This window comes from Mobula birostris, chromosome 1, assembly GCF_030028105.1.
Source record: "Mobula birostris isolate sMobBir1 chromosome 1, sMobBir1.hap1, whole genome shotgun sequence".
Classification (NCBI taxonomy): domain Eukaryota; kingdom Metazoa; phylum Chordata; class Chondrichthyes; order Myliobatiformes; family Myliobatidae; genus Mobula; species Mobula birostris.
In genome coordinates this window covers 215775944-215793152 of record NC_092370.1, presented here as the reverse complement: position 1 = coordinate 215793152, position 17209 = coordinate 215775944, and the positions used below count along the sequence as shown (strand labels likewise).

At 38.5% G+C, this 17209-nt stretch overlaps 1 protein-coding gene across 4 annotated transcripts in view; it reads right to left on the bottom strand.

Annotated features, from left to right (window-relative positions):
- The window catches only part of ptpn21 (protein tyrosine phosphatase non-receptor type 21), a 70303-nt gene that overhangs the window by 37060 nt on the left and 16034 nt on the right, over positions 1-17209 (bottom strand). For all 4 annotated transcript variants that reach the window (XM_072271196.1, XM_072271192.1, XM_072271200.1 and 1 more), the window contains 7 exons: positions 15189-15501; positions 5970-6139; positions 5189-5286; positions 2725-2792; positions 2234-2304; positions 1582-1669; positions 216-304 (listed from right to left, as the gene is read on the bottom strand). In XM_072271196.1, the coding sequence (XP_072127297.1) occupies positions 216-304; positions 1582-1669; positions 2234-2304; positions 2725-2792; positions 5189-5286; positions 5970-6139; positions 15189-15368 (764 nt within the window). In that variant the 5' untranslated portion in view covers positions 15369-15501. The remainder of the gene's footprint in view (positions 1-215; positions 305-1581; positions 1670-2233; positions 2305-2724; positions 2793-5188; positions 5287-5969; positions 6140-15188; positions 15502-17209) is intronic.

Sequence of the window (17209 nt, the reverse complement as noted above, 5' to 3'; positions counted from 1 at the left end):
GCACATGCTAAAATAGTAGATTGGACAGTAATACAAATCTTCTGTTGAAAACAATTACGGCTGCACTTCAAATTAGTAGATTCATTGGTAAATTTGCAGCCAATAACTTAGCATTTATCCGATTAAGAAATGCCACTCAAACCCAGTGTTGGGTTTTCTTGTAATTTGATAACTTTTTAAATTAGTCATTAAATCTGTGGTATGACAAGCCTTACTTGAAAACAGAGGGAAGTCTGCCATTTTTGTGCTTCATAAAGATGCCTTCCAAACATGTGCCTATTAATAGATCATTTCCTTGGCTGTCCTAAAAACAAAAAAAAAAGGGAGAAATCAGAAGTAAATACTTACTGAGAGATATTCCACTTACATTTCACATGATTAAAACATAACCCTATCAGCAATGAGTGGAAAGAAACATATGACATTCTCCCAGCTTGTTGTGGTACTTTGTGATTGGAAGTAGATTGCTTTCTCATTTTCCTTTACATTTTATAATCACATTCCTTAGTTTTAACATTTCGGCTTATTCATTTTCTTCTTATTCCAAAGTCATTATGATTTATATGCTGACATGTGCAGAAATGCTAGTCACCATGCTATCAGTTAAAGAAATAACATTAGGATGTCTTTGTGAGCTGACAACTATTTCTGATTTAAAATTTGTTAAAATAAACTGGATTTTTGGTTTTAAACAATTTTATTTTCAATGTCTCACAAAAAAAAAAGAGACAAAAGCAGATGTTTGGACTTATTGGCTATAATTTGATCAAAGGAAAATATTGAACATTTAAAAAAAATTCTTGTGGTTCTCTTGTAACCTTAAAAATCCTGATGAATACAAATGAAACAAATTGAAATCCTCAAACCAATGGCTGATGCAAATCCCTATATTTTAACTAAGATATTAACTAAAAAGGTTGTTTAATATTTTAAAACTTATGAATTTGTAGCATTTAGAATAGAGCTGTCCTGCTTTAGTACATATTTCATTAAATCTAGACAAGTTTTTTGAGAGGGTAATTTTACAACTTATCTTTCTACCTCCTCAGAATGGTTAAAGTCAGATTAGTCCACACATCTAGTAAGCAATTTACTACAAACAACTTGTCCTAAACATTGTAAATTAGCAGGTGGAGATGTTCTGCAATTGCCAGTTTATGTAAACTTAAAGTAACCCAAGTATATACTGCAAGTTTATTCTGTGGATCAAACTAATAGAAAATTGTCAGAGAGAAGGCAAAGTATTATCCTTCCTTCTAGCCGCCACCAATATTAGGAGTAATCTATTGCCAACCCATTTATACCACTCTGGTAAACATTGAATTGCTAATTTGCCTCATTAAGACAGATGTTTATTAGAAAATATTTTCAAAGATGTGATACAATTTGCTGGAAACTCTAAACTATTACCACCCCTAATGGCATTGACAAGCTAATATTGAAGTGTTCAAGTCTATGTGCTGCTATCCGGGCGTGCAATCCTGGATCTGTCAAAAATACTACTCAATATTCTGAGAAAGTTACAAAGTTGTTACTGTAACATTGCACCTGATTTAAAATACAATTTTTCCTATTTAATACCTTGGCGGTGTAGCTTTCATGGCCATAGCCCTCCATTTTCACTACCTCCTGAAGATAAAGTAATTCCGCGTCAGAGGGAGTAAGACCCCTAAAAATAAAGCAGAATAGAAATAAATGTAGCAAGAATAAGTTCTGTTCAGTGCATTACACCAGTCGCTGAAATTTCGTAAGTAAAATCCAGATTAATAATGGAAACAATTCAAAGTTCACATCACTAAACTCTTTTAAAACTTGTTTTACAATGTTACCTTCTTTTGCTAACGTTACATTCACTGTTCCTTGCCATTTTAATTTATATTGCAAAATCTATTATACAGTACATCTTTAAGTTTGCATAAATTGATGTCACTTTAGTATTACGCTACTAAAATAAGCCAACTAATTTAATTTTACTTATTTTATTAAGGCAATAACTAAGGTGGCTGATTATAATTATCTGATCTCAGACATCAGCAAAGCTGCCCTAAATCCATTTGTTTGATGTGCACAAACACAGCTTGAATGACCTTAATTTGATCCAATCATTCCTTAATTTTCAGTAAGAGTTCACTACACTTGCTGTATAGGCGACTGAATACATAACCACAACATTCTATCGAAACAATTCAATAGTATGTGAGTGGAAAAGAAACAAAATTCTTAAAAGCCTAACCTGAATTTCTGATATAGTGAAGCAACTTTCTGTGTTGCATCCTGTAGCATTCGCTCATCTTGAATCCAATTCTTTCGGAAGCAGGGTCAAGGTTTAAAAAAAAACACACACACAAAAAATAAGCTTTTAAGAAAAAGATACTATATTGCTACTTGTTTTCTTTTTGATGTAACACTTCATTTAGTTTAATTTCATTATAAAAAGCATAAAAATCTACTTTTCGAAAATTACTGAGCCAGACAAATATCACCATGTTCATACACTATTTTTAGTCCCTTTACTGTTTTAAGCAATAAAACTAAACATAGTTGTCTTGAATAACTTCAATTTCCTTTCAATTTAAATATTCATGAACCTCTGACACAGAAACATCTAAAGATAGTCAAAAGTCCATGGGGAAAGTATTTCCATTCTGACATCTTAAATTATTCTTTAGAATAAACAACAATTTTCATTTCAAAAGTTCTTGAGTATGTATTAAATGAACTTACAACTGGAAAAAGATCACATTTGTACAGGAAATCTTGGGATTCATACTGATCATAGTCTCCAAAATCAGCTGAAGAAAATCAAATGAAATCAGTTACACAGGAAAAAAAAACACCAAAAACCGTTACTATCAAATGTGTATTCCTAGCCAAGCATATGAAATCCATTAAAAAAAATTAGTGAGAACATCAGAACAAAGACTTGGAACAACCGTAAAGTGTCTGAAATTACACTTCGCCCAGAGACTTACTAATGCAAGAAATAAAAAGATTGTACTTGAAATAATGTAAATCTGTGGTTTCAAAGTAAAGTTATAAAATTGAAAACAAGAGAACAGAAAACATACTTCAGATTACTACATAAACAGGTAAATATACATAATATAGCGCCAAACCTTCAAAAAAAAAAAGCGCCAAGCTACTAAGTGCTTCTTTTTGTATTTAGCAGTGTTTTAAAGGGGGGTATTTGAAGAAACTAAAAATCTGCAGGACCACTTCTGCACAAGTGAAATGCTTCACATGTACAAATGGACTTGAAATTTCCAGAACATGAGTATTTATTTTAAATCAATTCAAGAATGACAGTCATCTGACTTCATAGAGATCTGTTCCATTTTAACTGAGAATGAGATGCTTGAGCCAGTGAAGGCACAAACAATTATTATGCAAACCACAAATTATTGACTGAAACCCTGGAGCTCAATGTAAGAGTCCAGTTAGTCTCTGTGCAAATATTTAAACTGACTCATTGTGTATGAGATGGATTAGATATATTTAATTCTAATGAGTTCAAGTAACATTTTAATTCTCTGATAAAGTCAGCTGCACAAATGAATGTCAATATAAGGTGACTGCATCCAGGATGCAATAGAGTGATTACCATTTACTAAAATACTCAAACTTCTATATTTATGGTACTATGTCAAATTTATGTAAATAAATACATTAATTCATTAAACTGAAATAAATTAGATTCAAATGAATTACAGAACAACACATTTGCTCGTTTGTAAAATCTTTAAGAGGCCTTATTACAACTTTACCAGCGATCAGCACAACAATAACAACATAGAGTCTACCTAAGATTGAGAAAATGGAGCACAGAATATTTAAACTGCAAGACTATCCCTATTTGGTCACGTAACAATCAAAAAAAAAGCTCATCCTGAAAAGACGTTTTCCTGATAGTTGTCTAATACCCAAAATTCCAAACAACATCAAAACTTAAAAAATAGCAACTGAAGATGCTGCAAAATTCAAAATAAAAACAGAAAAATATAGAGTATCCTCAAGCAGGTCAATCAGCATCTGTGAAGAGAAACAGATTTAACATTCCAGTTCAGTCAGAACTAGAAAGCTTTCTTTGACCTGGAACATGATCTGTTTCTCTTCTTAAGGTGCAACGTGACCCAATGAGCATTTCCAGCATCCGCAAGTTTTTAAATTTATTTTTAATTCATTTTGGAGGAACACTGATTCACAAGCTGTGAAGTGGTATATGACAAGGTTTCCTTGTCCTTGTTTGAGCTGAGCTACAAGTCTACGAAGGCTTGGACTTGATGTTGACACCCAATAGGGTAATACCCTCTCTCCCCGAATACCACTCTGAAACCTCTTCTTGTCCTGCCAGTGAGACAGTTTGTATCCAGGACTATGAGCAGGAGTCTAGTACATTATATTTAAGCTATGATTCTGTGAATACAATTACACCAGGCTATTGCTTAACAATTCTAAGGGACATCTCTCTCAATTAAGACACAAGTCATGTTCAGGAGCAGAACTCGGAAATAGATTGGCCTGGAAGCAACTTTGCAAGATATGAATTTAGTGTCCAGATTGATACTCTATGCTGTACTTGAAATGTAGAAGGTGAACATCATTTCTCAAAGTGCTACTGCCAAATGCAGTTGTGAAAATTTGAGAACCAAGCTGCAATTTGGGTCAAGTGTAGGTAATGAAGGATCAAGAGATGCCAGGGATATGATAAATAGATGGAGGTGGAACTGAGTAGCACGATTAAACATGGAAAGACGGTTATAAAGAGTGAAGGGCGGGAAATAAAATGCAGGTGATTACTTATGTTTTTTGAGTCACTTTTGTGCTATGGTACGGGTGGAAAAATAGAAACAGCTTTTGGAATACAGCAAGATGTTCAAAAATATAGAGAAAAGGGCTGGGAGATGGGCAGTGGTTTGCCAGAGAAGAGAAGTCAAGAGTGTTTCGTTTTGGCTGGTAGAGATGAACAGTTTGGAAGGAACAAATTTTGAAAAGACCTGTACCTACTTACAATGTAGTCAATGAGGAAGAACATCAAAGACTTTAACTACATAACTATTTGTCCATGTACATGAACCTTTTGATTTACTTAGCCAAAACAAAGGAAAACTAGAAACTTTGTACATTCATCCACAAAAATGCAGTGTCTGCCATGATTTCTGAATCAATGAAACATCAAACTTTTTCTTACCTTGTACAGCTAGACCAGCAAGCTGAATTCCTTGTTCTAATGTGCAAGGTATGCGACCTTCTAAAATATCTTTCTTCAGTTGAAGATAATACTGGTATCTGCAAAAACAATTGTGCTTTCACATTATACTCATACAAATGTCTTTCCCATTTACAACCAGTGTTAAAACATTTCTTCTTCCTACCCTAATAATATTAATGCCAATAATCCTGGCTACAACATCAGCTGAGATCATACAACCCAAAAGAAATGTTAACCTAGTGCTTGTGTAATTTTAGTAACATCAAAATGAAAGCTTAATTTCAAGATATTATGGCAGATTTGCTTCCAAATGCATTGGTAACATGGACAGGTAATGTTAACACGACATTCAAAATTAAATTTTCTTTGAATAGTATTACAGTATAGTTCATCAGTCTATGCCAGCTCCTCAGCCCAATTCACCCACAAACATGACTCTGCAAGTTATTCTTTCATTTGCTCATACAATTTCCTTTACAGTATCACAATATCACTGAAATCACTCTACCCTGTAACCATCTTAATTTTTATGCAACCACTCTAGAGAAAAACCAACCTTGATGTTTAATTATATCCTTATAAATTATTCTATCTGGAATTTTGAATCTGCAAATATTGCAAACAACACAATGACTTTCCTACTGAATAACCAACAATAGTCAAGAAAGAGTCAATATCAATTGTTAAAATGTTAACATGAAGTCAAATTGAGGCACTTTCTTCAAGCAACATTTGGAGCAAAGCCTTAAAGGTTGCATACCTTGTAATCTCCTGTTGGAGCTGAATAATAGTTGGCACATAGAAAACCACACCAAAGTAAACTGTAGGTTCAATGGCATATTTATCTAGCTGCTTTTTGATAGGCTTTTCCAGATCCACCCATCGGGATTGATTCTGTTTATTGCAATACCAAAGACTGAAGTAATTAATCTGCAGGAGAGAAATATTAACAGTCAAGCAACAACACAGACTAGAAGTAAATATTTCATATTACTGTATAGGAAGTGTAATAAAATAGAAAACATTATCAACTTGCAAGGTATGAAGTGCAAGTATTTGTGGAATTACTTTAAGAAAAAACACTGCAAAAGACTCGGGAAGAGATTATTTATTTTTGAAAGAGAACCTAAATTGGTTTAATTTTGTTCTGAAATCTCCATTTGTCTTGTCGAACAGATTTTCTTTAACATTTAAAAGTATTTTAGGCATTAAAGTACAAAAAGCAAAAATATCATAATATTTTCAATGCCTCAGAAACATTCAGATATGAGAAATTGAGAAGATGTGAGCCAACGTGAAGTATTTTTTTAAAATTATGTTCTGTTCAATTGTTAAAGAATCAGAATAAAACCAAAAAATACTTGGAGATGCTGAAAATCTTAAATATAGAAAATGTTGAAAATACTCATGTCAAGACCTATTTGTGGGAAGAGAAAGTTTTTCTTAAGTTTCAGAACAAAGGTCCTTTATCAGAATGGGGAAGAAGTGAAAAGCTAATGAACTACAGGGTTGGTGGGGAAAGGGGGAATGTCTGAAGTGATAACAATGGGGCAAGCACAGAGAAGAATGCTGACCAAAGTACAAAGTAAATTTATTATCTAAGTATACCATATACAACTTTGAGATTCATCTTCTGCAGGCAGCCACAAAACAAAGAAACACAATCGAATCCATGAAAAGCTCCACACAAAGATAAACATCCGATGTGTGAACAAAGAAGAAATTGTGCACACAATAAAAAAAAGTAAACAAATACATATAACATGAACCACAAAGTCCCAGAAAGTGAGTCCACAGCCATAAAGCCAGTTCAGCACCAAAGCGAATGATGCTGGTTCACGACTCCAATGGCTGCAGGCCACAACTGCAGAGTCAGTTCAGCACCAAGGCGAGTGAAGCTGGTCCAGGAACCTTACGGTTGCAGGGCAACTATTACCCCCGAACATGGTGGCGTCAACCCAAAACTCTCGAACCATCTGCCTGATAGTAGCAGTGAGAATAGAGAGAGACGGGTCAAACACAGGTGAACAGAATGGGTTCAGCTGGGGAACTTGGCTGACACAGAAAATTGAGCTGAACACCAGTTCGCCCCCCCCCCCACCCCCACCCCCCCGCCGCCTTGACGCTTTAATTTGGTTCAGCACTTAAACCAGTTAATCATTGGTTCGTTTCTCAGTCTCGGGCTTAGGCCCCGACGCCACATTCCAGCAATGGCCATATCTGAATTCTCAAGAGTTCAGTTCGCCAAATCCTTCAGGAGATTGTAAGCATGCCAGATTTTTCAGACAGTTCAAAAACACACTTCCCAAAGGGAGATTACAGGCTGCGAATTGCAATGATTGTGGTCCAGAAGTATATTCAGTACAAAACACCAGATAACTTGCTTACAGCTTTTCCCCTAGTTCACTTTGTTTTTTTTTCACCATATCTGAGACTCCTGCCCCCGCCACCCCACCTACCCTGCAATTTAACAAGCTTCTCTCATCCTTCGCAGTTCCAACAAAGAGTCTTCAGACCTCAGACATCAAATCTGCTCCTCCTCAAAGAGATGTAGCCAGACCTGCTTAGTACTTTCAGCAGTTTTTTTAAGAAAAAGATGAAAAATGGATAGACCACAGCTTCAATCAGATTTGGACATGACAATATTTTTCCCAGTCTACCCATTTGTTAGGTAACAATTTTTAAGTCAATTGAACTGTGTTTGCAACAGATGGCGAGTGAACTGACATAAAGAATAAACTTATATTATCAATATACTTGTTGCCCATGTATAACCATCAAGAGTAATATTAGCAAAAGTGACCATTATGAAGTCTAGGTACAGATAAAGACAATCTTTATAACTTAGGGCTCAATATGTTGCTTGGAGACATTACCCTTGTGGTAAGTGGGATAGATTCAAAAGTTTTGGCAGTCAAAAACCTGTTATACAGGTACTGCATTACAATCAACAATTCCTTGGCCACTTACCTCCTTTATTTACAAATATGAAGACCTTGATTCAAACCTAGGCTCCCCCAACCTGGAATATCTGGTTCTGAACGACTGCTCTACCTATCAGGAGAGTTTTCCTAGTGTATTCCTGGCTGCAGTCTACATCTCATCTCAAGCAGATGTCAAACTATGAAACTAGCTATCAAACTTGAGAAACTAAGCACCATGATCAACAAGAATAAAATGGCATACCTGGATGCCTGTCACATCAAGGTGGGAGACTTCAATTCAGCTGGCTTGAAGAAGTCTCTGATATCAACACATCACCTGTGACACTGGAGAACACATATTCACCCAATGCCATACTACAATCAAGAACGCCTACTACTCCATCCCTCACTGCGCTTTGGTAAATCCCACGACCTGGCTTTTTTTTCCCCTTGCGAACAGAGACCAAAGGCCGTGGTATTGGTGAAGATTAAGAACAACTGGAAAGGACAAGCAGAGGAACAAATTCAGAACTGTTTGGAGTAGGTAGACTGGACAATATTCTCGGATTCATCAGTGGACCTAAATGAATATGCCAGAAACATCAATTTCATAAGGACATGCATAGACAAATGCAACCCATAAACACGTCTCCCCAAACCAAGACCTGGATGAACCAGGGAATTTGTGACAATCTGAGGGCTAGATTTGTGGCATTTAGGGCTGGCAACTCACAGTCATGCAAGTAGTCCAGTAATGACCTCCAGTCCATTGTGAGTGCAAAAAGGACTAATCTGGAATCAAGGATGGAGCCTTGGTAGCTTTATAGGGCACACAATATTATTTCTTACAAGGAGAGACCAGGTACTGAAAGTGGCAATAACCCATCACTCCTGGATTTCAGCAGCTTTTATGCAGATTTTCATTGAGAAACACACCTTCACAAGCCCCCACATTTCCTGGATACGGTAAATGCAATTATTCCCAAGTTGCAGGATACAGATAACTGGGTGACCATCAGGAGAAGGAAACACAGGTAGACAGTGCAGGATACCTCTGTCACCGTTCCCCTTAAGTATATTATTTTGCAAAATATTGGGGGTGACAACCTAGCAGAGGAAAGCCACAGCAGTCACGTATCTGGCACTGAGTCTGGTTCTATGGCTCAGAAATAATGGCCAATCTTCAGCTAACTGTACTCAACGTATCAAAAATGGCTTAAAGCATTGGCTATCATAAAATGCTATGGTAGCGGATATTATCTGGAATCATGTAGTGCTTAAGAGGCAAACTCCAGACTAGTCCTGATCCTAGACAAACTATTCCCAAACAGTCACAAAGTCCGATAATGGGAATCAACACCCCCCAGTGCAAATTAGTCTTTGACTTCCGGACCAACAGACCACAAACACAAAGGGTAGATAGCAACACATTCATCATGATTACTTTCAACATTGGCACCCACAAGGCTGGCTACATCCTCAACCTCCTACACGATTCCCGGTACAGTCATGATTTCATGGCCAGATTCTGTTCTGCAACTTTGCAGGTGACACCACTGTAGCTGATATCTCTCTAATAATGAGGGGTTGGAATACAGGAAGGAAATAAGAGAGCCATGGTGTCATGACAACAAACTTTCTCATGATATCAGCAAAATAGAAGAGTTGGTCATTGGCTTCAGGAAGGGACTGGTAGAGATGCTGAGGTCAAGAGAGTGGACAGCTTCATGTTCCTAGGAGTGAACATCACCAATAGCCTGCCCTGTCCAGCTATGTGGACACCACTTCCAACACACCTCACCAGTGCCTCCACTTCCTCAGGAGGTTAAAAAAGAAAAATTAAAATGACACGTCCACTTTGGCTGTCGATTTTTAATCGGTGCACCATAGAAAGCATCCTGTCTCGATGCATCACAGCTTGGTTTGGCATGACTGCAAGAAATTGCTATGGTGTAGACACAGCTCACCATATCACCAAAACCACTCATCCCTCCATGGACTCTATCTACACCTCTCCCTGCCTCAGTAAAGCAGACAACATAATCAAAGACCTCACCCACCCCAGACATTTTCTTCTCTTACTCCCATCAGGTAGAAGATACAAAAAACTCAGAAAGTAATATCACCAGGCTCAAGGACAACTTCTATCCCTCTCATACGAGACGACTGAATGTTTCCCTCGAACAATACAATAGACTCTTGACCTCTCAATCTGTGATTATGACCTTGCAGCTTACTGTCTAGCTGCACTTTCTCCATACAATAACACTTCATTCTGCACGCTTATTGTTTTACCCTGTACTACCTCAATGCATTGTTGTAAGGAATTGATCTGTAAGGACAGGATACAGTTTTTCATTACAACTCAGTACATGACAATAATAAGCCAATTTACCAATGCAGAAAATATGTCAGTCCATATAAAGCTGGCTGAATAGAAGCCAGCTAATCACCACCCCATTGATCTACCTTTGTCACTAACTCATTTGTGGAATATGCCCATGAGAGTAGAATCAAGCAGCATTTTCTCATCAATTAGCCACTTACCAATCACAAACGAGAAAATCTGCAGATGCTGGAAATCCAAGCAACACACACACAAAATGAGTATTCCCATTCTGCCATATCTATCCATGGCCTCCTCTACTGTCATGATGAGGCCACACTCAGGTTGGAGAAGCAACATCTTATATTCCGTCTGGGTAGCCTCCAACCTAATGGCGTGAACATTAATTTCTCAAATTTCCAGTAATGGCCATCCCCCCCCCCCCCCACCAAGCATTTCCCTATTTCTTTGCCCGCACTCCCTGGTGTTCCTCCCCCCTTTTCTTTCTTCCACAGTCTTATGTCCCCTCCTATTAGATTCCCCCTTCTCCAGCCCTGTACCTTTTTCGCCAACTTCCCAGCTCTTTACTCCAGCCTTCCCCCCCTCCCAGATTCGCCTACCACCTTGTGTTTCTTCTTCCCCTCCCCAACTTTCTAACTCAGACTCCTCATCTTTTTTTCCTCCAATCCTGAGGAAGGGACTCTGCCCGAAATGTCAACTGTACTCTTTTCCATAGATACAGGTGTCCCCTGCTTTTCGAAAGACCTACATTAGTTACCCGTTTTCGCTAACAGGTGTTTTCACTGTTGAGAAAAAAGGCAGCGCGCACCCCAAGCAGCCAAGCTCCTCCCCCGGAACTGCATTCTAGCCGGCATTGCTTAAACACGTGCCTGTGAGCAGCCGTTAGCAAGATGAGTTCTAAGGTATCGGAAAAGCCTAAAACAGCTCGTAAGGATGTTACACCTAGCGTAAAAATAGACTATTTAAGCGTTTTGATTGTGGTGAATGAAGTAAGGACAAAGTGATTTTGGCTTGCGGAAGTTGACGAAGATGATGTTGAAGAGATTTTGGCATCCCATAGCCAAGAACTGATAGATGAAGAGTTGATGCAATTGGAAGAGGAAAGGATAACAATCGAAACCGAATGCAGTAGCGAACGGACCAAAAGTGAAGTCGTCCAGGAACTGAACGTGAAGCAACTGTGTGAGATTTTTGCTGCAATTATTGCAGAAAAGTACGACTTTTGAAAGGGTATGTAGGTTTAGGGAATATTTGCAGGATGGTTTGAGTGCTTACAAAGAACTGTATGATAGAGAAACACGCGAGGCTCAGCAGTCAAGCGTACTGTAATTTTTCAAGCCTTCCACATCAGCCACAGCAGACGACGAACCTCGACCTTCGACATCGAGGCAGGTAGACACAGAAGATGACCTGCCTGCCCTGATGGAAACAGACAACGATGAGATGACACCCTAGTGTCCCACCACCCCAACCCTCAGGCCGTGGACCGATACATTGCCGCGGAGAATGCAGTGGTAGCCGGGATTGCCAATTGCGTCACCTCTGATCTGGGCCGACATTTACGTGCCGGGCTGCACCTAATTAATTAGCTTGCTTATTACGGTTTTTTTCTTAAAGATGTGCTGGGTGTGTCCCGGCTACCGCTGCATGCTTCGCAGATCGGTATCGGTCGACAGCCTGGAGGTTGGGGTCCACTGCACCACCCCAACCTCTGATAACTCAGCCTAAGACACCATCATCAGTGTGCTCGGCAATGTCTTCTCCATTCCAGTAAGTGATACTACACTGTACATACATTATTTCTACTTTATATAGGCTGTGTATTTTTATGTGTTATTTGGCAGCTTCATAGCTTAAAGGTTACTGGTGAGAGTGTTTCTGCCGAGAGCGCTTGTGTGAGATTTTCGCTACGGAGAACAGTGCAGCAATGATTGTAGAAAAGTATTTCTACTTTATATAGGCTGTGTATTTATCATATCATTCCTGCTTTTACTATATGTTACTGTTATTTTAGGTTTTGTGTGTTATTTGGCATGATTTGGTAGGTTTTTTTTGGGTCTGCGAATGCTCACAAATTTTTCCCATATAAATAAATGGTAATTGCTTCTTCACTTTACGACATTCCGGCTTACGAACCATTTCGTAGGAACGCTCTACCTTTGGATGGCGGGGGAAACCTGTACTGCCTGGCCTGCTGAGTTCCTCCAGTATTTTTTGTGTGTAGTCATTTACTGATGATCAGTTTAGTACTACCAACATTAGTTGGCTCCAAGATCATTATTGTGCTGTTCAAAACACAGAAACAAAGAGCAAAATTCCAGGAACAAAACACGAGTGATCATCAAGCTGAAATAACATGGAGGCGAACACTATCCAGGACTAAAGCCTATACATCACCAGAAACCCATAGGACAGCGGGCACATAGAAACAACACCACCTGTATTTTTTTCTGGCAAGTAGAAAATATCTTCAGTTGGAAATATATTGCCATCCCTTCAAGACCAATGGATGCAAGTAATGAAGCTCACTATCCAACAGCCCTGTGGGAATAAATTAACCAAAACAAATGTACAGTTCAGGGAATACAAAAAATAAATGTTAGCTTTGCACCTTCTAAATTCCTGAAAATAACTAACAGAAAAACATAAAGATGAAAATGAACACATTAAGAGCAATGGAAGCCCTTAATAAGAGGTACAAATGATACTAGAACTAGAAATTTTCAAAAGATTTAAAAATATCAATACAACAAATCTACTTCATTGGACTATGTGCTATTAATTGGTCTATTATTAATTTACTATTATTGTTACATGTACCCAGGTAAGGTGAAAAACTTGTCTTTCATGCCATCCATACAGATCAATTCATTACAGCAGTGTATTGGGGTAGTACGTGGGCAAGACAATTTAACAGTGCAGAATAAAGTGTTACAGCACAGAGGAAGTGTACACGGATAGACAGAAAGGGCAAGGTCAAGGGCCCACCTTACTGTCCTGTGGAACTATTCAATAGGCTTATAAGTGTAGGATAGCTGTCCTTGATCCTAGTGTTCTCAGCCCTTTGTATCTACTGCCCAATGGAAAGGGGAGAAAATATCTAAGGTGGGGGGTGTGTCTATAATTATGCTGGCTGCTTTAGTGAAAAAAGAAATGTGGACAAAATCCATCGAAGGGAGGCTAGTCTCCACGATGTGCTGAGCTGTACCCACAACTCTCTGCTGTTTCTTGCAGTCACAGGCAGAGCAGTTGCCATACCAAGCCATGATGCATCTGGATGGGACTTCCATAGATTAAAATTAGTGAGGCAAAGTTGGCATGCCAAATTTATTTAGCTTCCTGAGGAAGCAGAGGTGCTGCTAGATTTTTTTTTGGTTCATACATCAATATGATTGGACTAGGACAGGCCATTGCTGATGTTTACTCCTAGTAACTTCTAATTCCCAACCCTCTTGCTACTATTAATATCACTCCCTTCCTGAAGTCAATAACCAGCTCTTCTGTTTTCCTGACATTAATTCTCATGACACCATGTTACTATAGCAAAAGCTACCAACAAAAACAGTGAACCAAGTGATGCCACAACCAGTCTTAATGGCAAATCTTCAAGACCCTAAGGATTGCTTAGGCAGGATCCAACAGGATTCCAAAGATAGAGAAACTGCTCCTTACATCAGAATACGGTCACTGACTATCCACTATTCACTCCATTGAGAAAGTGTAGGCCCAACAGATCAACACCTTTTGAGGGAAAACTACAACAATCTTTTTCAGACAAAGTAATTAAGGATGACTATGAATTCAAAGAAATCCAGCGTGTACTACAATGGACCAATCATTACTGAGTCAAATGGATAAGAAGCTAACATTAAAAGGAGAAATACCTGCAGATGTCATCTGTATGCATTTCCAAAAGGTATACAGGATTTCACACGCCATGTGACAAAACAGCATGTGGAGCTGAACTACTTATTGACTTGAATAAGGAATTAGTTAGGAGATAGGAAACTAAGTATAAAGGGTTCACGCATATTGCTGTAATGCGAATAGCGCTATCCCCTAAGGATTTGTGGTGGCCTTACTGGATTTAGGTTGCTTGTGAATGATCTGAAAGAATGAGCTAGAGATCCCAACATCAGTCTGTTGACAACACTAAGATGGAACTAATATGTGGAATTAATGTAATATTACTCAACATTTCCCCTTTGTTCCTGCATCAATGAAGATTCCCTGAAAAATGTTTAATTAATCTATAGTATAGGTGTCCCTACTAAATTTAATCCTGGTACCTGATTTTCAGTATGTTTTAATTCACAGGCCCAGTCATCATGTTTCCCTGAACGGTGTATCATCATTCTGAAGGAATCAGTATTTAGGAATTTACCCTTTTGCTGTGAAGTGCAAGAACAAAACCAAGAAAATTATTGGAATTTCCTGATAGAACCCAAGCATTAGGCCCCTTGAAGCATTTTTGAGCAGAGACTTAATTCAAAGAAACTAAAAATGTTAAACAGTACATTCCTAAAATATTTGCACAAAAACACTCATGTTCTTTCCCATATGTTCATGTGTTATACTTCACAAGATTGAACATTGGCTGCCTAGTGGCCATTACTATATTACCAAAAACTCAAAAGAACTCTGGCATTACCGAATTAAGTTAAAATACTGCCCTGATTATTCATAGGCCAACAACAAAGCAACTTACCTCCCTTAGCTCTAATCTCTGTGCAACAGCTTCCAAGCATTCTTGACCTGTACTTTCAACAGAAAGAGTAAATTCCAAAAATCCATTATCCAACAACTGGATCCGTACAACCAAACAACTCTTACTGGAGACGGTATATCGTCGCGTCCTTTTTAATTTTATCCCAAAAGGTAATGGCATGACAAAGTAAGGTTACTTCAAACTTCTTGTACTTTTTCCACTTTCGGCTTTTAAATTTATTTCTACTTCACAGAGAAGTCATCCAGCAGCAATTAGAGAAAGTTTTATCCACTTGTCTCTGGGAAGCATTGCTCTGTAAAACAAAAAGCAAAAGGGTGCATGAACAAAAGTACAATCTCCCATTCATTCAGGGAAATGATAAACCAAACCTCTAATGTCATAGGAGTAAAGTTAACTATCAGCATTTGTATCTGTTGACAATAAACAAGACAAGAAAAATATTATGGGGCAGAGGTATATATAGTTGCAAGAAAACGTTTGAGAACCCTTTGCAATTACCTGGCTTTCTGCATTAATTACTCAAAATGTGGTCTGAGATAAGTCATAATAATAGACAAACATAATCTGCCTGAACTAATAACACACAATTGTACTTTTCATATTTTTATTGAGCACATTATTTAATCATAGTCCATGCTGAAAAAGTATGTGAATCTTTGTATTTAAGAACTGGTAGAACCTCCTTTAGCAAAATAACCTCCATCAAATGTTTCCTATAGCTGCTGAACAGACTTGCACAATGGTAAGAGGAATTTTCGGCCATTCCTCCATACAGAACTATTTCAGTTCATCAGTATTTCTGGAGTACCTTGCATGAACAGCCTCCTTCAGGTCATACCACAGCATTTCAATTGGGTTAAGGTCTGGACTCTGTCCTGGCCATTCCAAAACATTTTTTTAAAACCTGTCATGTGTGAAGCCAAGCAGAGCTGCAGAACGGATGATGCTAATGAGAGAAATAACGAAAGACAACGGAGAACCACTCAAAATGCCAATAAGAGAGAAGAGAGAGATTAACGAGAGAGACACACACATAATTCAGTATGTGGCCTCTGCCACAGACAGTTTGCTTTGAACCTGAACTGTACACTAACAAATCCTGCTGAGACAACAGGAAGTGTGAAGTTTGATGGACAGGTGATACCCCATCAGGGGGATAAAAATAGCGGGTTTGCTAAGGCACAGGACACACGCCACGAGACCCTGGAAAGAGCATTGTGCCCCCACAAGTTGGTGAGAGTTTGGAGGACCGATTCGCAGGAATCGGTCAGAGATTCACAGGGTGTAAAGGTACGATCGGTGGGAACCTGGTGTGTGTCCGCCCTTGCCTGGGTGCCGGGTTCACCATGAAAGAACGATCGAATCCGGAACGGAGGGGTCACAGTCGGTGACCACAGTGGGATCAGAAGGCATCGAAAGGTTTGCCTGAAACCAACTGCATCTCTCACACTCTCTCTCTCTCTCCCCCCACAATGGTACAACAACAGCGATTACTTCAAACTACACTAGACTGAACTGAACTCTGCTTCACCTTAAGACTGACCATTTTACCCCTAGACTACAATAGAGCTTGGTTGATTCCTATTACCCTATTTCTGTGTATACGTGTATACTATCATTGCTAACCTGTTACATTTATATCCTTGTGGTTAGTGTACTGTATTACTTATTTCTTTAATAAAACTTTATTAGTTCTTAGTAATCACAGACTCCAACGAGTGTTCCATTTCTGCTGGTTTGACAACCCAGTTATGGGGTACGTAACATAAGTGGGGATCTCATCTGGGATTCTGAACGCCAAAATTGGGACTGGTTAAATTGATTGGGTTAAATTCCCGAATAAAAAAAGGGCAAACAGCTGAAATGGAGATTGAGGAATTTCTAAAGGCGCCAACCTTGGAGGCATTAGAGGATGCCAAGAAATCAGAATTGGCAACTGTTGCAAAACGGTTGAGTCTTTTTAGGGGGAAGCAGACAATGAGGAGAGCGGAGATGCACAG